This window comes from Bombina bombina, chromosome 2 (assembly GCF_027579735.1).
Source record: "Bombina bombina isolate aBomBom1 chromosome 2, aBomBom1.pri, whole genome shotgun sequence".
In the NCBI taxonomy this organism is placed as follows: domain Eukaryota; kingdom Metazoa; phylum Chordata; class Amphibia; order Anura; family Bombinatoridae; genus Bombina; species Bombina bombina.
In genome coordinates this window covers 828,381,045-828,407,464 of record NC_069500.1, presented here as the reverse complement: position 1 = coordinate 828,407,464, position 26,420 = coordinate 828,381,045, and the positions used below count along the sequence as shown (strand labels likewise).

Sequence of the window (26,420 nt, the reverse complement as noted above, 5' to 3'; positions counted from 1 at the left end):
ACATATTTACTCAATACTACACAAACTTATACTCTGCTCAAGAAATAGACCCAGAAGCTAAAGAAAATTTCTGGCAAAATATGGCTCTTCCACAGTTAGACGCAGACCAACTACAGAGTTTAAATGCTCCAATTTCAGAATGCGAGGTTCAGGGAGCCATTGGCTCACTCCCTCCTAGGCAAAACGTCAGGACCAGATGGCCTTCCAATTGAATTTTACAAACTCCTAAAACAAGAGATCACAGGCCTCTTAACTAAACTATAAATATATATATATATCTCTTGGTGGTGCAGTATCTGGTGGTCTTGGCCTCAGAGCACGGTGTGCTCTCTCCCACTTAATATTTGTTAAGGCGGATCTCCCAGCATAAAAGCAAAAAGGGCTGTAAGATAGGTCGGAAATTCTTTCAGTGACAACGACTCAGGGATTCCTCTAATCCTTATATTTTCTCTCCTACTACTATTCTCTAGGTCTTCCACTTTGTCCTTTAACATAGCAATTAGATCCGCTTGTTGTTCCGTAGTTGTTTGGATGTTAGTTAGTTCTTCTTTTATAGTTGATTCATTATCTTCCAGGGCTTCTATTCTGAAACCCAAAGTGTGGATATCCTGACGAAGGTCTGCTAATTCTTCTCTGATGCAGGATCTAAGTATATCTGTGAGATCTTTAGTGGAAGCCAGAGAGGGAAGAGTATTTTCAGCGTTTTGGATAGTGTCCACCGGTGGAGTTAAGGAGGTGACACTTGTAGTAGGGAAGTTCACATTTGATTCTGGTGTTTCTTTATTATTTACTTTTTGATGACAGTTTTCTGCTGGTGTAAAAAATGTGCTTACTGTCTGTTCTCTGTTGCTGGTAGTTTTTGTCTGTTTTACTGTTTTTACTTAACACTCTTCTTTGACGTCATTTCTCCCTCTGTGGGGCTGTAGATTTATTTTAATATTAAAAAAAAATTCATTTTTTTTGTAAAGTTATTTTTCCCAGGCACTTTTTCCCATAGAGATACAGTAGGATATTAAACCAGTATTTATATTTTGTATTTTGTGTTATCACATTTATATTCTTATAACACTCTTATAGCACTCCTAGCACTCTTATCATACTCATAGGGCTATCATAGAGCTATCATGTAGCCATCCTTGAACAAATTCAGTAGAAATTTAGCATGGTTCAGCGATTTAAGGGTATTTCAAAAGATATACACAAGATATAAGAGATGAATGTACCAGATATCTCTATTGTAACTTTATTGCAGCTTATTACAGCCCCCTTTTTTATTTTCTTTATTTATTTAACAATTTAAAGTGTATCCAAGGTTTATTCTCTTCAGCTTACTACAGGCATACACAGTCAGGCATATAAAATCTTGTGTTCATATATTATATGCTTTATATGTTTTATATATGCCACCTGTTCTATATGTCTTATATGCCTTATGTTCCTTATATGTTTTTTTTTTGTATTATGCTGTATTTTATATACTCAGCATATTCTTTATGTTCACACACCAGTCTAAAAAAAAAGGGAGGAAGAAAAGTCTCCTAAGTCTTTTAGACTTTCGGCTCTTTGATTCTATCTAGGAGCTTCCTACACACCCATTGCTTCCCATTATAGGCACTGTTGTACCTATTATCAACATTAAAACACTTGATCTTCAGAGGGCCTGGAAATCCCAATTTTACCTTATGTAGCTCTCTCTGGGTCGGAGTCTCTCACTTCGCCGCTTCTCCACCTCTCCACTTCCCCAGACACAGAGGGTACAGAGGCCGTCAGCGTCCTTTCATGATGTGTTGTTCCAGTTCAGCTTTCCAGCCGCCACATTATCACTGTACCCGTGGGACCTGACAACACATCCCTCCATTGATCGGCCAGACAACCACCAGCAATTACAGCACCGCAGTCAGACAACAATCAGCGGGTTCCTTCCCGCACATGTGCCCGTCTCAATCCCTCTTCCGTAACCTCCTTGTCTAGTGGGAAGCAGGGTGTGTAGCAGCATATCATACCATCGGGCACTTCAGAGGTTTGTTACTTTTGTAACTGTTTAAGTTATAGTTATATTTTCCTGTTGTACTTAGTTGCCACTCAGCCGATTAGCTGCATTATGTAGTATAATAATAGTACAATAATAGTAACATCAGTTGCTTTAATGTTGTCTGGTGTTGTTTTAAAGATATTTTTTTCCCTTGCTTGCTTTCCTTGCTTGCTGAGAGATCTTGGTCTTGGTCTTAGCCGGGTAACCAACGGAAGAAAAGGTGTAGCTCACGTATAGCTATAGCTTTAGCTTTAACATGTTTTTTATCCACTCCATTATCCACTTATTATGTATGGGATTTGAATGGATTTGGCATATTTGCTTGCTTGCTTGCTCGCTTGTTATTCCGTTGTCCTTTAAGATTCTTTATGTGTGTCTTTAGGTGAGTCTTTAAGTAAGTCTCTCTGTGAAATTTTCTCGCAAATTTTTCTGCATAGGTCTTACATAGGTCAGGTCCCAGGAGCTCAGGGCTCACACCGCCATACTTGATGCTGCCAGCTCCTCCTCCCTCCAATCCTAGCAATCCTTTTGCCTCAACTGGTCCATAATTACCAGACTGGGTTTGTAAAGGGAAGATCCTCAACAGCAAACATGAGGAAATTACAGTTTATCCTGACCCACTATTGGAATCTCTCAAAACCAACCTACCCCAACCGAAGAAGCATGCCTTTTACTGGTAGATGCCGAAAAGGCATTTGAAAAAATTCTTTGGGACCACCTATTAACAACCCTTGACAAATTCGGTATACGAGGCCCATTCCTACATGCCATCCAGAGTATCTACTCTATCCCACAAGCAGCCATAGTAATTAATGGAACCCCATTAAATCCATTTATACTCCAGAGAGGTACCAGACAGGGTTGTCCTCTCTCTCCACTTTTTTCGACCTAGCTGTTGAGCCCCTGGCACATAGAGTGCGGTGTGAAACAGAGGGCCTTAAAATTGGGAGGCAAATAGTCCATCTTTCCCTTTTCGCGGACGATGTAATCTTGTATATTCAACGCCCAAGAGCAAATCTTCCTACAGTGATGCAGATTATTACCGAATTTACAGAAATCGGAGCTGTTGTGGCTCAACAACCATAAACCATCCTAACCACTACAGTTTAACTTTAAACTGATAACATTCTCCTTTAAATATCTAGGGATCACATTACCAAGAGACCCTACCCAGTGGTATAGTCTGAACTATCGTGGGTTACTAGCAAAACTGAAAAGGAACATAATAGCCTGGAATAATCTTCCACTCTCCTTATCAGGTAGGGTGGGCCTAATCAAAGTTATACTATTTCCTAAATTGCTATACACCTTCCAAATGCTCCCTGGGATAATACACAAGAAGGACCTCACAGACTTAAATAGTCTGATATTAAAATTTATTTGGAACAAGAAAAAAGCATAGACTTAGTTTCTCTAAAATGACATGCCAAGCAACAAAAGGAGGCTTTAATAGCCTGACCAATTTGGAGCACTACAGTTTGGCAGCTTTAGCCAAATATGTGATAGATTGGCTACTGAACAAGAATCAGTTTACAAACCAGAACCTAGAGGAAGGAGCAGTTAAGCCCTGGTCCATTGCCATGCTTCTTCATATGATAACCTCACAGGCTGAAACAATGTCCGCCTGCTCCATAACTTGTCCGCCTGCTCTGAGGCTGCGGACATCAATCCGCTCAATCATATATGATAGGGCTGATTGACACCCCCTGCTAGCGGCCGATTGGCCATGAATCTTCAGGTGACGGCATTGCAGAAGCAGTTCAAAAGAACTGCTTTGCAATGATAAATGCCGACAGCGTATGCCCCTAAAACTTTACATTAAAACAACTGTTTGTTCAATTTTTAAGCAGCAGAGCACATTTTTATAATTAAGCAAAACAAAACCACAAACTGCTTGAAAAGAGGTAGAACGAGAAAAGGTAAAATATCACTGTTTATAACATTCTGTTATTCACTCTTTCAGAAACTTTGCATTGAAATGCAAACATGTTAACATGCCCACATGCTCCTGGCTGAGACTGGCTCTTTTTTTACAGCTATTTTGCCTGTAGTAGTGAAAAGCCATCTAAGATGCATAATTAGGGGTTTGCCAATGTTGCCAAAGTGGGATATTTATTTTTGTTAGCTCTTCACAAATGCTAAGTTTTTTCCACCCTGGCAAGGGGCCTCTCATCAAAGTAAGCCTGGATTTCATACTAACATAAAAAATATCTTGAATATCTATATGCAATGGTAAATTACCAGCTATAAGGTTAGGAAAAAAATATCTATTCCACTCTTAAAATAACAAATATATTCTTATCGATGTTGAATCTGGTACATATCACAATTTTATTAAAAATAAAAAATTAAAATAAGTCAAAAGAGCTAAGGACTATATATCAATAACAGGACAAAGCCTTACACAGTTATCTATACAGTACATATAATCAGGCACGGACTGAGCGTCGGGCATACCGGGCAAATGCCTGGTGGGTCGGGGCCAGTTATCTTAACCCCCACGGCCGCCCTGCACAGGCACCTCCGCACAACAAGAAGAGAACCTTCACCCAAAATACCAGCCACCCTACCCCTTAGGCTCCCACGTGCGTGCAGAAAAAAAGAGGTAGAGGTTATATTTAACCTCCAGGCTGACAGAAGCAACCTGTGCAGAGCCGCATCTCTACGGTGTCACATTCAGAGCGGTCGCATGTATCTCTCTTTCTTGGCAGCCGCCGCTTAAGTGCTGCACCAAATGAAGCCCATATAGGTTTTTGTCGATAGCGGGCTTCATTAGGTGCAGCACTGAAGCGGCGGCCGCCAAGAAAGAGAGATACATGCGCAGTCATCCCAACCTGCAAAAACCCATTTCAGGGAGGTGCCCCCCCCGCACCCCTCACTATACTACCTCACTGCATGCCAACCTCACTATAGTACCTCACTGTACCACCTCTGTATAGTACCTGTTATGTTATGAGCTTATAAACTCCTATAAAGGATCACAACTGCAGTTACTGTAGCTTTAAATTTGTTTGTATGTCTTCTTGGGTTGAAGTTGATGCATATGACGTTTATAGCAGCAACCAACTTAAAGGCAATTTATATAATTGCACTGAATACCTTAACCAACTGTAGGTTATGTTATTCCTGAAGCTGTGGATAATTTCATGCTGAAAGACCCAGCCACATTTCATCTTCAATGCCCTTGCTGATGGAAGGAGGTTTGCACTCAAAATCTCACAATACATGGCCCCATTCATTCTTTCATGTACACGGATCAGTCATCCTGTTCCCTTTACAGAGAAACAGCCCCAAAGCATGATGTTGCCAACCCCATGCTTCACAGTAGGTATGGTGTTCTTTGGTTGCAACTCAGCATTCACTCTCCTCCAAACACGACGAGTTGTGTTTCTACCAAACAGTTCTACTTTGGTTTCATCTGACCATATGACATTCTCCCAATCCGCTTCTGGATCATCCAAATGCTCTCTAGCATACTTCAGATGGGCCCGGACATGTACTGGCTTAAGCAGGGGGACACGTCTGGCACTGCAGGATCTGAGTCCCTGGCGGCGTAGTGTCTTACTGATGGTAGCCTTTGTTACGTTGGTCCCAGCTCTCTGCAGGTCATTCACTACAGGGATGTTTGCTCACCGTTCTTGTGATCATTTTGACCCCACGGATCGAGGGAGATTATCAGTGGTCTTGTATGTCTTCCATTTTCTAATTATTTTCTAATTATTGCTCCCACAGTTTTCCTGGTGCAGGTCTACAATTTTGTTTCTGGTGTCCTTCGACAGCTCTTTGGTCTTCACCATAGTGGAGTTTGGAGTGTGACTGTTTGAGGTTGTGGACAGGTGTCTTTTATACTGATAACAAGTTCAAACAGGTGCCATTAATACAGGTAATGAGTGGAGGACAGAGGAGCCTCTTAAAGAAGAAGGTCTGTGAGAGCCAGAAATCTTGCTTGTTTGTAGGTGACCAAATACTTATTTTCCACCATAATTTGCAAATAAATTCTTTCCAAATCAGACAATGTGATTGTCTGGATTTGTTTCCACATTTTGTCTCTCATAGTTGAGGTATACATATGATGAAAATGACAGGCCTCTGTCATCTTCTTAAGTGGGAGAACTTGCACAATTGGTGGCAGACTAAATACTTTTTTGCCCCACTGTTAATGTGTGTGTGTGTATGAGGGGTGTGTATATGAGGGTGAGTGTGTATATGAGGGTGTGTGTGTATATGAGTGTGTGTGTGTGTATATGTGAGAATGGGTGTGTATATGAGGGTGTATGTAAATATGAGGGTGTGTGTGCATATGAGTGTGTGTATGTGTGGTGTGTGTGTATTTGTGGTGTGCCGGCATATGAGTGTGTGTATGTAAGGTGTACATGCATATAAGTGTGTGTATGTGTGCCGGGGGGGGGGGGGCTTTTTGCCCTACAAATGCCCGAGCCTTTTTTTGGTCCCAGTCTGGCCCTGCATTTAATCAGCAATAGCAAGCAATCACCTAATAATAGTGCAAACAGATAATAGTGCACATCAATTCAAATAACTTCCATGAATCAAGAGTTAGGTGTAAATAACAAGCTCGGCACTATATCATGCAAAGCATAGTCCCAAATCACCTTATTTAATATAAACAATCCAAATGATGACTCCTATTTTATTTCTGGTTTGCACATAAGCCAGGAGTAGTTGTAAACTTAAAAAAAAAAACGTATAGTGTCCTGAAAGTGAAAAGTAAAACGTCTGTAGATGTCCTTTAGGCTAAGGGCATAACCATAAAACACAATACCATATGCAGGGGCTCATTGGAGTGAAGCAGCTGGTGCTTTGCACAGACCAACTAATTGCAAACCAACTAATCGATAATGAGATTCATTGACAACTATTTTCATAATCGATTATTATCAATTATAATGATAAGTTGTTGCAGCTCTAATTGTGATAATTCAAAATCAAAATGGATTTTCATTATTTCGAATTAGCTTTTCAAAATTCGATTTTATATTTGAAAATAAACATAAAATTTGAATATTAAAATGAATATTACTGAATGTTAATTAAAATTTTAATACCAATATTTGAAATTAGAATATTAGAATGTTTGATAAACGTTCGAATTTCGATTTGAACAAACAAATGTATAAAAATTAGTTTTAAATTTTGAATGTTGCAAAATGTTCGCCCATGCCTACCTAGACATAATATAATAATCATAATATAATCGATTTAACTCAAGCAATGTTAACGCACCATAGCACTAATATTTTTGCACTCAATTTGTAATCTAGGACTTTATGAGGTTAGTTGGTGTACGTTTCTAAACAGTTAGATTCCGAAGAAGGGTTTAAAGGTGTGAAAACTGAGACACAATGTGGCATATTAAAGGGACATGAAACCCAAATTGTTTTTCATGATCCAGGCAGAGAATACAATTTTAAACAACTTTCCAATTTACTTCTTTTATCTAATTTGCTTCATTATTTTGGTATCCTTTGTTGAAGAAGCAGCAATCCACTACTGGGAGCTGTCTGAATGCATTGGGTGAGCGAGTGACATGAGGCATATATATGTGCATTCACCAATCAGCAGCTCCTGAGCCTACCTAGGTATATTTTTTCAACAAAGTATACCAAGAGAACAAAACAAATTAGATAATAGAAGTACATTGGAAAGTTGTTTAAAATCATACGTTCTATCGGAATCAAGTAAGAAAATATTTGGGTTTCATGTCCCTTTAAGTAAGAGTTCCACAGCATAGGTACAGAGTGAGAGAAGTATAAGGCTGGAATGCAAGGTGATGGTGACTGGGACTGAAGGGGTGAATAGTAAAGGAGGCAGACTGGGGACTATACAGGGAAAAAGATAAAGAGGGACAGTGTTGTTAAAGGCTAATTAAATTCAGCAAAAATTGTCAAAGATAACAAGTATAGGAGGAAAGACTAAACCTGGCAAACGATTAAAGGGCCATAATAGTCAAAAACATTGCATGCTCTAATTTGTTAGCGCATATCATTTTAAAATAATCAACCCTGCACTACTCTGTGTTAAAAAACCCCGCAAAGCGGTTATACAAACAGTAGAAGTAACGCTTGTGACCTATGGAGCACTGCTGGTCCCGAGCATCAGTAAATGTTCAATCTTAGAGAAATTGATAGTGAGGTTGTGAGAGGTTATGCAGGAAGGGAAGCACAATCTAAATTTGATATCCAACAAATGTATATTGTTCACTATGGACTTACATAGTCTGTATACTGCTATTAAACATGAAAGTGGTATTGCAGCGGTTACTAAGACACTACATAATTGCAAGGAGTATACAACTGAACAAAAACATTTTTTTGAGGAGTTATTAAGATTAGTTCTCTATCACAATTATTTCCTCTTCCAAGATTCTTTTTACTTCCAGCTGCAGGGAACTGCCATGGGTTCCAATGTCACCCCCACATATGCAAACATCTACATGAATGCATATGAAGAAAAATTTGCCTATGAAAATGTTGCTTTTGCAACATGCGGCAGCATGGTGGCGCTACATTGACAATGTATTTGGTGTGTGGTATGGCGACATTGGAATCCTGGAGAAATTCACATTGAATATTGATTGAATATTAGTACTGATTCAATCAAATTCACATTGTGTGCTAGCGAGGTAAACATTAACTTCCTGGATACTATGATGTATCTTAGGGATGGAAACTTATTCACAGACCTTTATCTGAAAACCACATATAGAAATAGACTGTTACATTTTCAAAGTTTCCAACGTAAGAATACTATGAGATCTTTAATGTAGCCAATTCATGAGGGTTAAACGCATAGTATCTGAGGAGGAGGTACAGTCAAAAAGATTGAAGGAAATGGCTAATAAATTTCAAAATAGAGGTTACCCCCTAATTTGGTATATAAAGAGTTGATTAATGTGTACAGTCTTCCATTGTCCAAAAACAAAATGAGAAAAAGGATAAGGATAACCTTGTGATCATTGTTATGGATCACAGTGACCATAGTCAGGAGATTATGAAAATCGTTAAAAAAACATTGGTCTATCCTTAAGATGTGTCATCCTGAAATTATTGAATTTGGTCAACCACCAATGCTGGCATATAGAAGGAGATGTAATCTTAGAGTTGAGTTGGTTCACACTGATTTCGGCAGTAACAAGGGGGCTAAACAGAGTTATTTAACCTGTACAAGCAAGGGCTGCTTTCCTTGCCTTAACTGTGGTAACTGAAACTCCATGATAAAGGGGCCTACCTTTGTTCACCCCTTAACGGGTAAAAAAATATGCCATTAGAGGATATTTCACATGTGACACTACTTTTGCAATATATCTGATTAAATGTCCTTGTGGGAGGGTCTATATTGGAGAGACCACTCATAGAGTGCATGACAGAATTAATCAGTACAAGAGTGATATCAGATGTAAGAACCTTGAAGTCCCAGTCTCTTCTCATTTTCTGGAATTTGGGCACAATATCAGCCAACTCAGATTCCAGATATAGATACTGTAACATATCCCAGATTGGGGGGGGGGTTTGATAGAGAGCTTCTCTTAAAGAGACTGGAAGCGTTTTGGATCCACAAATTGAATACCATGCAACCTGTAGGATTGAACAGGGAATTGGATCCTAGGGGCCGATTTATCAAGGGCCAAATGACCCCTGATGCCCCTGTTTCCGTGCGAGACTTAAGTTAAGAAGCAGCGTTCTCCTGCTCTGAGGCTGCGGACTTCAATCCACCCAATCCTATACAATCAAGTTGATTGACACCCTCTGCTAGCGGCCGATTGGCCGCGAATCTGCAGGGGGCGGCATTGCACAAGCAGTTCACCAGAACTGCTTGTGTAATGTTAAATGCCGACAGCGTATGCTGTCGGCATTCAGCGTTGTCTGGCAGACAACTACAGTGTATCATGTCCGCCATACATTGGTAAATCAGCTCCTTAGTGTCTTCCTTTAAAATAAAATAAAATATAAAAAAATTCTCTTTAAAAAGTTTTTGGTAACATCTTAATGCATTCCAGAATACTTTGTAGATTGTTAACATTGTGTTATCTATTTTTAATATGTTGATTGTAGATGTATACGTTTAATTATACCTGTTTTTTATTATATAAGAAAAAATGATAAATTTATGTAATGATTTTCATCAATTGTTTTTAGCCACTGGGGGTTTGTGTTCACTGATGGGCTCTGATTGGTGGCCCATTTAGGGATGGCCTATATATTGATGCATTGCATGATGTTAACTATGCATGATTAAGGGTGTGAGGCCCGAAACGTTGCTTCTTATGTGACCCTGCTATATTTGGAATAAAGGTCTTTTATTTAAGTGCTGCTGTGTGTGGACTTACAATTTTAAAGTTGGACAGCTGCCTTGTCAGTGTGCACTACACAGGATGTGCTGTGCTTTGTTGCTTTTGCAGGAAGGGAAGTTAGAGAGACAGTCTGGGATGTGAACTGAGAGGAGATAGATTAAGAGAAGATATATATTTTGGGGTATAGTCAATGTATAGATCTTACTGGAACCCCAATGAAGATGTGCAGATTGAGAAAAACATGACACACAGGGCTCAACCTTCGAGACCACAACAAAAAGTAACAGAGATGGTAAAGTGGTATCAGAAATGGGGAACTGAAGGGCAAGTTAAAGATATTTATTTATTTATTTATAAAATATTTTACCAGGAAGGATACATTGAGATTTCTCTTGTTTTCAAGTATGTCCTTGGTCCACAAAACATTGCATTTATACAATAGGGTACAATAAAATACAAAAACAATAATAATACACAAAATATATGCAAAAATTTAACATAGAACAGGTAGGAAATATTTAATCAACCATGACAGGTGCATTCTGTTTTGAGATATGTAGAGAGGGATCTCTTAAAGGATATTAGGCTTGGGGAAGGTTTGAAAGTGTGAGGGAGCTTATTCTATAATTGTGGTGCTCTGTAGGAAAAGGAGGATCGAGCTGCTTTCTTTTTGTATTGAGGCAAGCTAAATAATGTGCTGGTACTGGATTGGAGGTTATAGGAGGTGGGAATAGCTGGGGAGAGCATTCTGCTCAGGTAGGGTGGGAGCTTCCCAGAAAGGCTCTTAAACACAAGGCAGGAAAGATGGCGGGTGTGTCTGGATTCCAGCGTCAGCCAGTTTAGTTCTTTTAGCATGTCACAATGGTGGGTCCTGTAGTTACATTGTAGCACAAAGCGGCAGAACGAGTTATACAATGTATTAAGTTTATTAAGGTGAGTTTGCGGTGCAGGTGCGTATACTACGTCCCCATAATCCATGATAGGCATCAACATTTGCTGTACAATCTTTTCCTTTACTGTAGGGCTGAGGCAAGATTTGTTTCTGTACAGGGCATCTAGTTTTGGATAAAGTTTAGATGCAAGTTTTTTTATGTGGAGGCCAAATGATAGATTGGGGTCTAACAACATACAGTAACTAATTATTTGAAAGAGTGGACTGCGGTCAGCGTGCAATTGGATTTTGTTTTGACGCGTAGATAGAAATTTTGTAATTTGTGTAATTTAGGTCCTGTTCCAAAGATTATTGTGACAGTTTTGTCAGTATTTAGGAAGAGTTTGTTTTTTGAGATCCACCTTTCTACCTCTGTGAACTGGTCTTGGAGCACTACACTCTAAAGCATTATGGGGCATTAACAAGCAGGTTAAAGATAATGGAGAATATTCAGTAAGATAAGGTGATCAACAGTATAAAAAGCAGCAGAGTTGTGATTGAGAAGAAGTAGTGAGATTGCTCTGTTACCGTTAACAGTGGCAAAGTTTTTTAATACTTTATTGATGGTTGTTTAAGTTCAGAGGTCAAAAGCCAGATTGTTGAGCGTCAATCAGGGAGCTAGCAGATAAGTTGACTATAGAATAGACTAGCCAGTGCAGTAGTTTAGAGGCAACAGGAATCAGACAGATTGTGCAGTAGTTAGAAAGAGAGAAGTAGGGTCGTGGGAGTTTTGTTTCCACGTCTGGCATTAAAGGGACATTCTAAGTCAAAATTAGACATATTCTAAGAAACCTACCAGTAAGTGTCAACTTCATACAACTGCCGCTGCTGATTGCCTGCTTTGCTATGTCCTGATTGCAGCTTCTAAGATGGACTTTATCTACCTGTTTAGCCTATTTCTGTTGGTTAAACACATTGGGCCAGATTACAAGTGGATTGATATTTAGCTTGTGCGCTAATTGTACTAGAAGTAAACTTTTTGCGCACGTCGGGCTGCGCTCGTATTACAAGTTGAAAGTAAAAACGTATTGCTCCTAAGCTAACTCAATGCATCGAAAAAGCCAAAGTTAGAATATCGCGTGCGGGATAAAATATTTCCCAATATAAGTCAATATAGCAAAAAAAGTGTGTATTACAAGGTGAAAGCAAAAGATTTTTGCTTGCATGCTAACCCAACACACGTAAAAAGTTTTAAATTTTGCAATCGCATTAATGTATTCTCCCATTGGCCTCTAGTTATCAAGCCGTCTACTTTCTAGCATTCGCCGGCCCCAATACGCTCGCCTAAGCTCGACTAACATCGCCGCCGCGAACCTGAATACGTTCGCCAAATTTATAAAGAAAGCTATCAAAAAGCCGCGCACCAAGTACGGTGCGATGAGCAGCGGACTGTTGTTAGCTGACAGTCATCGATCTCGCTGCTCATCGGCTTTTTTACAGCTTTCTTGCTAGCCTGTCACTAAGCACCCACACTATACTATACTGTTTTACCCCCTATACCGCTACTGCTGGAGCCCCCCGCAACTAAATAAAGTTATTAACCCCTAAACCGCCACTCCCGGACCCGTCGCAACTATAATAAATATATTAACCCCTAAACCGCCACTCCCGGACCCCGCCGCAACTATAATAAATATATGAACCCCTAAACCGCCGCTCCCGGACCCCGCCGCAACTATAATAAATATAGGAACCCCTAAACCACCGCTCCTGGACCCCGCCGCCACCTACATTATACCTATTAACCCCTAATATTCCGCCCCCTATACTGCCTCCACCTATATAAAGTAATTAACCCCTATCCTGCCGATCCCGGACTCCGCTGCAACTAAATAAAATGTTTAACCCCTAAACCGTCGCTCCCGGAGCCGACCGCCACCTACATTATACTTATTAACCCCTAATCTGCCCCCCTACACCTACTAAATTATATCTATTAACCCCTAAACCTAAGTCTAGCCCTAACCCCCCTAACTTAAATATTATTTAAATTAATCTAAATAAATATTCCTATAATTAAATAAATTATTCCTATTTAAAACTAAATACTTACCTATAAAATAAACCCTAAGCTAGCTACAATATAACTAATAGTTACATTGTAGCTATTTTAGAGTTTATTTTTATTTTACATGCAACTTTGTATTTATTTTAACTAGGTACAGTAGCTATCAAAGTTATTAACTATTTAATAGCTACCTAGTTAAAATAACTACAAATTTACCTGTAAAATAAATCCTAACCTAAGTTACAATTACACCTAACATTATACTACCATTAAATAAATTAAATTAATTAAATACAATTACCTACAATTAAATAAAATAACTAAAATTAACTAAAGTACAAAAAAACCTCTAAATTACTGAAAATAAAAAAAATTACAAGAAGTTTAAACTAATTACACCTAATATAAGCCCCCTAATAAAATAAAAAATCCCCCCAAAATAATAAAATTTCCTACCCTAAAGTAAATTATAAATAGCCCTTAAAAGGGCTATTTGTGGGGCATTGCCCCAAAGTAATCAGCTCTTTTACCTGTAAAAAAAGAAATACACCCCCCCCAACATTAAAACCCACCACCCACACCCAACCTTACTCTAAAACCCACCCAAACCCCCCTTAAAAAAACCTAACATTACTCCATTGAAGATCTCCCTACCTTGAGCCATCTTCACCCAGCCGGGCCTAAGTCCTCAACGAATCCGGGTGAAGTGGTCCTCCAGATGGGCAGAAGTCTTCATCTAATCCGGCCAGAAGAGGTCCTCCAGATGGGCAGTAGTCTTCATCCAAGTGACATCTTCTATCTTCTTCCATCTGGCGAGGAGCGGCACCATCTTGAAAACATCCGACGCGGAGCATGCATCGATCCCGACGACTAAACAAAGAATGACGGTTCCTTTAAATGATGTCATCCAAGATGACGTCCCTTGAATTCCGATTGGCTAATAGGATTCTATCAGCCAATCGGAATTAAGGTAGGAAAAATTCGATTGGCTGATGAAATCAGCCAATCGGATTGACCTTGCATTCTATTGGCTTAATTCCGATTGGCTGATAGAATCCTATCAGCCAATCGGAATTCAAGGGACTTCATCTTGGATGTTGTCATTTAAAGGTACCGTCATTCTTCATTTAGTCGTCGGGATCGATGGATGCTCCGCGTCGGATGTCTTCAAGATGGTACCGCTCCTCGCCGGATGGAAGAAGATAGAAGATGCCGCTTGGATGAAGACTACTGCCCATCTGGAGGACCTCTGCTGGCCGGATTGGATGAAGACTTCTGCCCATCTGGAGGACCACTTCGCCCGGATTCGTTGAGGACTTAGGCCCGGCTGGGTGAAGACGGCTCAAGGTAGGGAGATCTTCAATGGGGTAGTGTTAGGTTTTTTTAAGGGGGTTTGGGTGGGTTGTAGAGTAAGGTTGGGTGTGGGTGGTGGGTTTTAATGTTGGGGGGGTGTATTCTTTTTTTACAGGTAAAAGAGATGATTACTTTGGGGCAATGCCCCCCAAAAAGCCCTTTTAAGGGCTATTTGTAATTTAGTTTAAGGTAGGGAATTTTATTATTTTGGGGGGATTTTTTATTTTATTAGGGGGCTTAGATTAGGTGTAATTAGTTAAAACTTCTTGTAATTTTTTTATTTTCTGTAATTTAGAGGGGTTTTTTTGTACTTTAGTTAATTTTAGTTATTTTTATTTAATTGTAGGTAATTGTATTTAATTAATTTAATTTATTTAATGGTAGTATAGTGTTAGGTGCAATTGTAACTTAGGTTAGGATTTATTTTACAGGTACATTTGTAGTTATTTTAACTAGGTAGCTATTAAATAGTTAATAACTATTTAATAGCTATTGTACCTAGTTAAAATAAATACAAAGTTGCATGTAAAATAAAAATAAACCCTAAAATAGCTACAATGTAACTATTAGTTATATTGTAGCTAGCTTAGGGTTTATTTTATAGGTAAGTATTTAGTTTTAAATAGGAATAATTTATTTAATTATAGGAATATTTATTTAGATTAATTTAAATAATATTTAAGTTAGGGGGGTTAGGGTTAGACTTAGGTTTAGGGGTTAATAGATATAATTAGGTGGCGGCGGTGTAGGGGGGCAGATTAGGGGTTAATAAGTATAATGTAGGTGGCGGTGGGCTCCAGGAGCGACGGTTTAGGGGTTAAACATTTTATTTAGTTGTGGCGGGGTCCGGGATCAGCAGGATAGGGGTTAATAACTTTAGGTAGGTGGCGGCGGTATAGGGGGGCGGAAGATTAGGGGTTAATAGGTATAATGTAGGTGGCGGCGGGGTCCGGGAGCGGCGGTTTAGGGGTTAAACATTTTATTTAGTTGCGGTGGGCTCCGGGAGTGGCGGTTTAGGGGTTAATAAATATAATGTAGGTGGCGGCGGTGTAGGGGGGCAAATTAGGGGTGTTTAGACTCGGGGTACATGTTAGGGTGTTAGATGCAGACATTTCCCATAGAAATCAATGGGATATCGGGCAGCAGCGAACATGAGCTCTCGCTACTGTCAGACTCCCATTGATTCCTATGGGATCTGCCGCCTCCAGGGCGACGGATTGAAAACCAGGTACGCTGGGCCAGAATAGTGGCGAGCATACCTGGTTGTAGTTTGATAACTTCCAAAAGTAGTCAGATTGTGCCGAACTTGCGTTCGGAACATCTGTAGTGACGTAACCATTGATCTGTGTCGGACTGAGTCCGCCGGATTGTATGTTACGTCACTAGATTCTACTTTTGCCGGTCTGTAGGGCTTGATAACTATGGCGAATCAGCCTCGCCACAAATACGCTGCGGAATTCCAGCGTATTTGCGGTTGACGGCTTGATAACTAGAGGCCATAGACTTCAATGAAGTGTAAAAAGTAGGGAAAAACCCTAACACCCTACTCGTGAGCTAACCAGAGCACATATTCTCAAATGCCCTAACCTAACATGAAAATATGAATATTTCACATTCCAATGTTCTTCAAATATTCTTAAATACATATTTCTACATATATCTGATGGTATTTTGGTACAATATATATCTATACCTATATATATATATATATATATATATATATATACAGTATAGAGAGAGAGAGAGAGAGAGAGAGAGAGAGAGAGAGAGAGAGAGCAAGAGAGAGAGAGAGAGAGAATTATATATAGGCATATATATTTATAGAGAGAGTGGAAAAAGGCGCACTATACAGTTACAAGAATAATAGTTCCAATCAAAAGAATAAAGGAAGAAACGTTCTTAGCCCAAAATTCTATTGGGATATATCAATGTATCTAAATTAAAAGAGATAACTGTCTCATAAAAATGGCTGTCTAAAGTGAATTAAATTAAATTAATAAATACAGGGAGTGCAGAATTATTAGGCAAGTTGTATTTTTGAGGATTAATTTTATTATTGAACAACAACCATGTTCTCAATGAACCCAAAAAACTCATTAATATCAAAGCTGAATAGTTTTGGAAGTAGTTTTTAGTTTGTTTTTAGTTATAGCTATTTTAGGGGGATATCTGTGTGTGCAGGTGACTATTACTGTGCATAATTATTAGGCAACTTAACAAAAAACAAATATATACCCATTTCAATTATTTATTTTTGCCAGTGAAACCAATATAACATCTCAAAATTCACAAATATACATTTCTGACATTCAAAAACAAAACAAAAACAAATCAGTGACCAATATAGCCACCTTTCTTTGCAAGGACACTCAAAAGCCTGCCATCCATGGATTCTGTCAGTGTTTTGATCTGTTCACCATCAACATTGCGTGCAGCAGCAACCACAGCCTCCCAGACACTGTTCAGAGAGGTGTACTGTTTTCCCTCCTTGTAAATCTCACATTTGATGATGGACCACAGGTTCTCAATGGGGTTCAGATCAGGTGAACAAGGAGGCCATGTCATTAGATTTTCTTCTTTTATACCCTTTCTTGCCAGCCACGCTGTGGAGTACTTGGACGCGTGTGATGGAGCATTGTCCTGCATGAAAATCATATTTTTCTTGAAGGATGCAGACTTCTTCCTGTACCACTGCTTGAAGAAGGTGTCTTCCAGAAACTGGCAGTAGGACTGGGAGTTGAGCTTGACTCCATCCTCAACCCGAAAAGGCCCCACAAGCTCATCTTTGATGATACCAGCCCAAACCAGTACTCCACCTTGCTGGCGTCTGAGTCGGACTGGAGCTCTCTGCCCTTTACCAATCCAGCCACGGGCCCATCCATCTGGCCCATCAAGACTCACTCTCATTTCATCAGTCCATAAAACCTTAGAAAAATCAGTCTTGAGATATTTCTTGGCCCAGTCTTGACGTTTCAGCTTGTGCGTCTTGTTCAGTGGTGGTCGTCTTTCAGCCTTTCTTACCTTGGCCATGTCTCTGAGTATTGCACACCTTGTGCTTTTGGGAACTCCAGTGATGTTGCAGCTCTGAAATATGGCCAAACTGGTGGCAAGTGGCATCTTGGCAGCTGCACGCTTGACTTTTCTCAGTTCATGGGCAGTTATTTTGCGCCATGGTTTTTCCACACGCTTCTTGCGACCCTGTTGACTATTTTGAATGAAACGCTTGATTGTTCGATGATCACGCTTCAGAAGCTTTGCAATTTTAAGAGTGCTGCATCCCTCTGCAAGATATCTCACTATTTTTTACTTTTCTGAGCCTGTCAAGTGCTTCTTTTGACCCATTTTGCAAAAGGAAAGGAAGTTGCCTAATAATTAAGCACACCTGATATAGGGTGCTGATGTCATTAGACCACACCCCAGAGATGTGCAGAGATGCACATCACCTAATATGCTTAATTGGTAGTAGGCTTTCGAGCCTATACAGCTTGGAGTAAGACAACATGCATAAAGAGGATGATGTGCTCAAAATACTAATTTGCCTAATAATTCTGCACTCCCTGTATGAATAAATCTAAATAAAAGCATAAGAAAAAAGATTAATTACAATCCATAAAATTGGTACAGGTAAAGTAATAAATGCTTCATGGACACATGTGTATAAAATGTTGTTAGTGCTGGTTAATGTCCTTGCAAGCCCAGTATTTAAAACAACAAAGAGCTGTATCAGGCATATGAAATTGTTACTGTATATATGATGCAAGGTTCTTACAATGATATCCACATAAGTATGTAAAAAATGCCCACTTACTAAAAGTGACCTCAATCAAATGAGGTAAGTGTTGTGCGTCTTTAAATAGCAGGTCCCGTGTCTGTCAGTTCAAGTGTTTGCTTCTGTGCAACCTGGGTATGGTGAGATATCCTCTTCTCTGTTTACTCCTTACCTCTCCACGTCACAGGGGGCCGGATATATAGGAGGAGACAAAAATACCAAACAATAGTGCAATACTGTATATAAAGTTACATTTATTGTACTCTTAGGTAAAAGCTGCTTACATTGTACAACCTCAATACATTATGAGGTATCAGTCAGGCTTAATAACTTTCACAATTGGTATCAGCAAAACACAATCCAAAAAATGGAACCACTACCACAAGCTGAGTTGCAAAGTTATACAGTTGTAAAAACAGCCACCCAGGTCAAAGTAGCAAACAAAAAAGTCTCTTTCAAATTATTTCCTAACGCATTTCAAAGGTCTCAAATGCAATATAGTACCTTCTTCATCAGAGGATATTTTTTCCTTAGCGCTGATCTTATTATATTTTCTCTTAACACATAGGTATATATATTTATACAGATATATAGGAATATATATTTAATAATGCATAGAACATATTCTGCTATGTGCAGAACATAGGAATCTGTAATATATACAGTAAATACACAGTTAAACACTAATTAAATATGAATATTGTACAAATATGTTTTTCATGTTTTCCTCTACTTGACAGCAAAGAACTTCAATTCACTTATATATATATGTCTAAGTAAATACATATATATTTATATAAATGCATAAATACATATTTAAAAACATATAAACAAACATACATAGATACATAAAAACAAGAAACAGGGCACAACCCCTCTAAGTGCAGTACATAAAAATAGACCATGTTTTTATTGACATACACAATTTAAAACTCACAAAATATGACCTCAAACAAAATGAGGTATGATAGAGGCACCTGGGAACCAATTGGGTCTCTCAAACGATCTCTATTAGAGTTCCATAAAGGCAGATGCTCTCAGAAGTCGGGTGTCATATGAGCATGATACTTTTCAAGATAAATGCTCATTGGGAGATATCTATATAACCCGTCCTTCTGAAGTAATATTCAATTGCTGATTGGCCCAAATCATGAGGTATGCACGTACACAGAGAAGATACTAAAGTTACCCACATATACTCATCTCTCCACGTACATTTAGAGAGTTGTGTAATGTCGTCTGTTGAATCCCTTATATACGACCGAAGGCAAGGAACCATAGGCTTTAGTATAATGTCCACATATTGTGATAATTTTGAAGTGAGTGACCCAATCCCAGACACTATCGGGCATCCCGGGGGGTCTTCTAACTTCTTATGAATTTTTGGAAGGTGGTAGAACACTGCAAGTTTTGGCTCCACCACCCTCAAAAATTAAAACTCTGATTTATCAAGAATTCCCTGTTCTCTTGCCATACCGATCAAATCATCATATTGTTCTTTAAAGACCTTAGTGGGATTGCTTCTTAGTTTAACATACGTGTTAGTATCACCTAATATTCTATACGCTTCTTTGAGGTAGTCAGCCTTATCTTGCAGGACTACACCTCCACCCTTATCAGCCCCACGAATGACTATTGTATTGTCACTTTGTAAACTGGTTAGTGCCTTTTTCTCACACAAACTTAAATTATATTTTCCATTATTTCTTTTCGGCTAGATTTAGAGTTTTGTCGGTAACTAACGTTGGCTTTTTTCTGGCCGCACCTTTAAAATAACTCTGGTATTGAGAGTCCACAGAATGGCTGCGTTAGGCTCCAAAAAAGGAGCGTACAGAATATTTAACGCCACTGCAAGTCTCGATACCAGAGTTGCTTACGGACGCGGCCAGCCTCAAAAACGTGCTCGTGCACGATTCCCTCATAGAAAACAATGGGGCTGTTTAAGCTGAAAAAAAACCTAACACCTGCAAAAAAGCCGCGTTCAGCTCCTAACGCAGCCCCATTGTTGTCTATGGGGAAACACTTCCTACGTCTGCACCTAACACCCTAACATGTACCCCGAGTCTAAATACCCCTAACCTTACACTTATTAAACCCTATTCTGCCGTCCCCGCTATCGCTGACCCCTGTATATTATTTTTAACCCCTAATCTGCCGCTCCGGATTGGATCAGCCAATCGGATTGAACTTGATTCTGATTGGCTGATTCCATCAGCCAATCAGAATATTCCTACCTTAATTCCGATTGGCTGATAGAATCCTATCAGCCAATCGGAATTCGAGGGACGCCATCTTGGATGACGTCATTGAAAGGAACCGTCATTCGGCGAGTAGGCGTCGGGAGAAGAGGATGTTCCGCGTCGGATGGAAGATGATGGCTCCCGAAGAAAGAAGATTGAAGATGCCGTTGATAGAAGACTTCAGCCGGATCATGGACCTCTTCAGCTCCCGCTTGGATGAAGACTTCAGCCGGATCATGGACCTCTTCCGCTCCCGCTTGGATGATGACTTCAGCCGGATCATGGACCTCTTCAGCCCCCCGCTTGGGCTTGGATCAGGACATCGGAGGAGCTCTTCTGGATCGATCGGTGAACCTAGTATGGTGAAGATAAGGTAGGAAGATCTTCAGGGGCTTAGTGTTAGGTTTATTTAAGGGGGGTGTGGGTTAGATTAGGGGTTTGTGGGTGGTGGGTTGTAATGTTGGGGGGGGGGGTATTGTATGTGTTTTTTTTACAGGCAAAAGAGCTGAATTCTTTGGGGCATGCCCCGCAAAGGGCCCTGTTCAAGGCTGGTAAGGTAAAAGAGCTTTGAACTTTAGTAATTTAGAATAGGGTAGGGCATTTTTTTATTTTGGGGGTCTTTGTTATTTTATTAGGGGGCTTAGAGTAGGTGTAATTAGTTTAAAATTGTTGTAATATTTTTCTGATGTTTGTAAAAAAAATTTATTTTTTGTAACTTAGTTCTTTTTTATTTTTTGTACTTTAGTTAGTTTATTTCATTGTATTTATTTGTAGATATTGTATTTAATTAATGTATTGATAGTGTAGTGTTAGGTTTAATTGTAGGTAATTGTAGGTATTTTATTTAATTAATTTATTGATAGTGTAGTGTTAGGTTTAATTGTAACTTAGGTTAGGATTTATTTTACAGGTAATTTTGTAATTATTTTAACTATTTTAGCTATTGTACCTGGTTAAAATAAATACAAAGTTACCTGTAAAATAAATATAAATCCTAAAATAGCTATAATATAAATATAATTTATATTGTAGCTATATTAGGATTTATTTTACAGGTAAGTATTTAGCTTTAAATAGGAATAATTTATTTAATAAGAGTTAATTAATTTCGTTAGATGTAAATTATATTTAATTTAGGGGGGTGTTAGTGTTAGGGTTAGACTTAGCTTTAGGGGTTAATACATTTATTAGAATAGCGGTGAGCTCCAGTCGGCAGATTAGGGGTTAATGTTTGAAGTTAGGTGTCGGCGATGTTAGGGAGGGCAGATTAGGGGTTAATACAATTTATTATAGGGTTAGTGAGGCGGATTAGGGGTTAATAACTTTATTATAATAGCGGTGCGGTCCGCTCGGCAGATTAGGGGTTAATAAGTGTAGGCAGGTGGAGGCGACGTTGTGGGGGGCAGATTTGGGGTTAATAAATATAATATAGGGGTCGGCGGTGTTAGGGGCAGCAGATTAGGGGTACATAAGGATAACGTAAGTAGCGGCGCTTTGCAGTCGGCAGATTAGGGGTTAATTATTGTAGGTAGCTGGTGGCGACGTTGTGGGGGGCAGGTTAGGGGTTAATAAATATAATATAGGGGTCGGCGGTGTTAGGGGCAGCAGATTAGGGGTACATAAGTATAACGTAGGTGGCGGTCGGCAGATTGGGGTTAAAAAAATTTAATCGAGTGGCGGCGATGTGGGGGGACCTCGGTTTAGGGGTACATAGGTAGTTTATGGGTGTTAGTGTACTTTAGAGCACAGTAGTTAAGAGCTTTATGAACCGGCGTTAGCCCAGAAAGCTCTTAACTACTGACTTTTTTCTGCGGCTGGAGTTTTGTCGTTAGAATTCTAACGCTCACTTCAGACACGACTCTAAATACCGGAGTTAGAAAGATCCCATTGAAAAGATAGGATACGCAAATGACGTAAGGGGATCTGCGGTATGGAAAAGTCGCGGCTGAAAAGTGAGCGTTAGACCCTTTTTTTTTACTCCAAATACCGGCGGTAGCCTAAAACCAGCGTTAGGAGCCTCTAACGCTGGTTTTCACGGCTACCGCCAAACTCCAAATCTAGGCCTCAGTTTTTACAGATATGCTCCAAATCTTTTAACACTAACTTATTAAACACTGGTATAAAATTACCCTGAGAATGCAATGAAAAAAAAGGTTGAATTTGGTTTAAGGCCTGTGTGATTAACCTTAAGATCATTTGCTTCTACCTCCAATTCTTTCAAAACATGTACAATATCTTGAGTGCTTTCAATTCCATTAGCCTCTACACTCTCTCTTTCAAGTGTGAGTAATGACTCCAATGTAAAACACTCATCGCATCCTTTTAGCGATGGGTCCTCCACATATACTCCAAAATCTGACCTGTTTTCATTTTTATTTTTATTTGCAAGAAACCTTTTCAGAATTAATTTCCTTGAAAACTTTTCCAGATCTATATATAATTCAAAATCCCTCGGATTATTGGTGGGTGCAAATGAAAGCCCTTTTTCTAGGACACTTTCTCCTGTCTTAGTCAAAATCTTTTTGCTTATATTAAATATGTTCTGGCCATTACCTTTTATCACTGCCATTCTCTCTCTTTTATTCTTTTTGAGTTGGAGTCCCACTCCTCCTCTGCATCCTCTTCTCTTTCTCCTCTTTTGGGGTTTCTCCCCATAGGGGAGTTGCAAACCCTTAAAAAAAAGACGAAGATGAGGGTTCTTGATGTTTATCACGATTTGGTTTGACATTTTTTCCAGTATTTATGATCTGATTTTTGTTACTCATATTTTGCCAATTAGGGAATTTGGGCCTTGCACCCATATTATCATATGAAATTGCTTCATTTATGTTAGTATTCGTGTTTTTATTTTTATTTGGGTGTTGATATATCTTAACTTTATTGATATCTTGGTCACTGAGTCTATTAACTGGTGCAATGCTGAATACGGAGAGCATATTGCTCTCCTCATTCATCGATGTCTGTCGAACCTGATCCGCACTGTCGGATCAGGTCCGACAGACATTTGATAAATAGGCCTCATAATCTGGACCATAGCAAGCTAAAAATGGCATGATCTAACAAATTAGACATGATCTAATGAAGAAGAGTGTTTTATTTTTTAATTAGAATATACCTTTAAGAGTATGTGCTTGAACTGAGTTGGAAATGTACCAGTTGAAAAGAGAGGTTGAGGAGATGAATTAGAGCTGGCATTAGTGTATAAGAATGTGATGATAGAGGTTTTTATGCCACCATCTGTTTTTCCTTCCAGATTTTGTCCGGGCTTCAACATCAGGAGGTTCTAAAACCTTGCAACCCTGGTTACTTGGTCTCACTGCAATGGTCGTCTTCCTGTTCATTGTCTTCGTCTTGTTGCTCGTTCACAGAGTGTGGTGCAAGAAAGAAAAGTGTGTAAACTCTGCTAAGTATTACAATGCAAAAAGCCAATCCAAAGCACCACCACACAGCCTAAATGTACTTTATTCATTTCTTTTTACTTTAAAAATAATAAGTTCCCATACTAAAATATTGCATTTTAGCTCTTCTGCTTAAAAATTTCAGTACTGCCCCAATATTTTTCTAGGCAATTATTATTCATATCCATTTACAAATGTTTCTTTAGTATAGTTTATAAACAGTATTCTGAACCTTTAAAACAAACAACATAAAAGTCAAATTTACATACAAAAAATGCATTTAAAACTGTATTTTTTTTGGCAAAATTTATAGGGCTTTGCTACCTAAGAACAGTCCAGGAATACCCCAGGAAAAGCCAGCTTGATTCATGTTCCTGATGATCTGTACTGTAAACAATCACAGGGGAAATTTGAGATTTACTGTAACATTGTCTAATACGCAATCTTAGGATATTTCCAGCTCTGTGTTTGTGTATGGGGGGGGGGGGGGGGGATCAGGCATTATAAATAATGTGCATGGAAGTAATATTTTAATGTCTTCTGGGAAATTAAAATTCATATTATATTTCAAAATGTTTTGGGGCTCTGTAGTTTCAATATACTTTATAAGCAACTTTACAATACAAAAAAGTTAAATAAGATACTTTTTTTAATATGAGATCTGTGCTAAGATGTGCAGTAGGTATAGATGTTAACCTTTGATTAGCTTGTATGCTACCAATTTCCTTTTAAACCGCCTTGTGCATTGAATGCACTTCATCCATCAGCACTGGGTATGCTTCATAGCTTGGCACAACATACTTTGTACTGGACTGTCCCTTTAGTATCATCCCTTTAAGTAATTATAATATCCTATAATATAAAAGGCCAAGTGTGCTTGTCCGAAGCTGTCATGCGCAGTAGAGACTGCGCAAGGACAAACACACCTAGCCATCTTGGGCCGACTGGGCGTGACGAGGCCGGGTGTGGACGGGGCCGAGAGTGGCGTGGGCGGGGCCGGGAGGATGTGAGAGAGAGCGCTTAAAAGAGGGGGGATAGAGAGACAGAGCAAAAGAGGGGTGATAGAGAGAGATAGCAAAAAGAGGAGGGGATAGAGAGAGCAAAAGAGGGGGGATAGAGAGAGCAAAAGAGAGGGAGAGAGACAGCAAATGAGAGGGGGGAGAGAGAGCAAAAGAAAGGGGAGAGAGCAAAAGAGGGGGGATAGAGAGAGCAAAAGAGTGAGAGAGACAGCAAAAGAGAGGGGGAGAGCGCAAAAGAGAGGGGAGAGAGAGAGAGCGCAAAAGAGACGGGGGAAAGAGAGGGGGAAAAGGGAGAGCAAAAGAGAGGGGGAGAGAGAGAGCAAAAGAGAGGGGGGGGAGAGAGAGAGCAAAAGAGATGGGAGAGAGAGCAAAAGAGAGGGGGAGAGAGAGAGCATAAGAGAGGGGAGAGAGAGCAAAAGAGAGGGGGAGAGAGAGAGCATAAGAGAGGGAGAGAGAGACAGCAAAAGAGAGGGAGAGAAACAGCAAAAGAGAGGGGGAAGAGAGCAAGAGAAAGGAGGGATAGAGAGAGAGCAAAAGAGAGGGAGAGAAACAGCAAAAGAGAGGGGGGAAAGAGAGCAAAAGAAAGTAAAGAGAGAGCAAAAGAAAGTAAAGAGAGAGCAAAAGGGGGGGATAGAGAGAGCAAAAGAGAAGGAGATAGACAGCAAAAGAGAGGGGGAGAGAGCAAAAGAAAGGGGGGAGATAGAGAGCAAAAGAGGGGGGATAGAGAGAGCAAAAGAGAGGGAGAGAGATGGCAAAAGAGAGGGAGAGAGACAGCAAAAGAGAGGAGAGAGAGCAAAAGAGAGGGGACAGCATAAAAGAGAGGGGAGATAGAGCGCAAAAGAGAGGGAGGAAAAGAGAGGGGGAGAGAGAGAGCAAAAGAGAGGGGGGGAGAGAGAGAGCAAAAGAGAGGGGGAGAGAGAGATCAGAAGAGAGGGGGGAGAGAGAGCAAAAGAGAGGAGGGATAGAGAGAAAGCAAGGGGTGGAACCGCTGTAATGCAAAAAATGGCCCGTATACACGGGCTTTAGGACTAGTACACAACATTGAATGTGCAGCATTGAATAATTAGTTTCGGAACAAATATTCTGGAAATGTAGTATTTCAGAATAATCCTTTGCTGCACAATACGATATTCTTTTGTTTAAAACTAAACGAATACTGAATGTTCAGTAACATTTACATTAGTTTTTGTTAAAATCAATGTAACTGTTCCTTTACTGCAGGTGAAAAATGATCACCTGCAGATTTATACTTACCTATAACACGCTGGGGAAGTCGCACTAATCCAAACCCTTCTAAACAGAGCCCAGGGCCGCTAATAGGAGTCTTAGTGCACTCTATACCTCCTGTTAACAGGGCCCTAG

General features: G+C 39.6%; 1 protein-coding gene across 1 annotated transcript in view; it reads left to right on the top strand.

Moving 5' to 3' along the window:
* The window catches only part of SMIM24 (small integral membrane protein 24), a 104,403-nt gene that overhangs the window by 20,174 nt on the left and 57,809 nt on the right, over positions 1 to 26,420 (top strand). Inside the window, exon 2 of the mRNA XM_053700725.1 lies at positions 23,895 to 24,030. Within this exon, the coding sequence (XP_053556700.1) occupies positions 23,895 to 24,030 (136 nt within the window). The remainder of the gene's footprint in view (positions 1 to 23,894; positions 24,031 to 26,420) is intronic.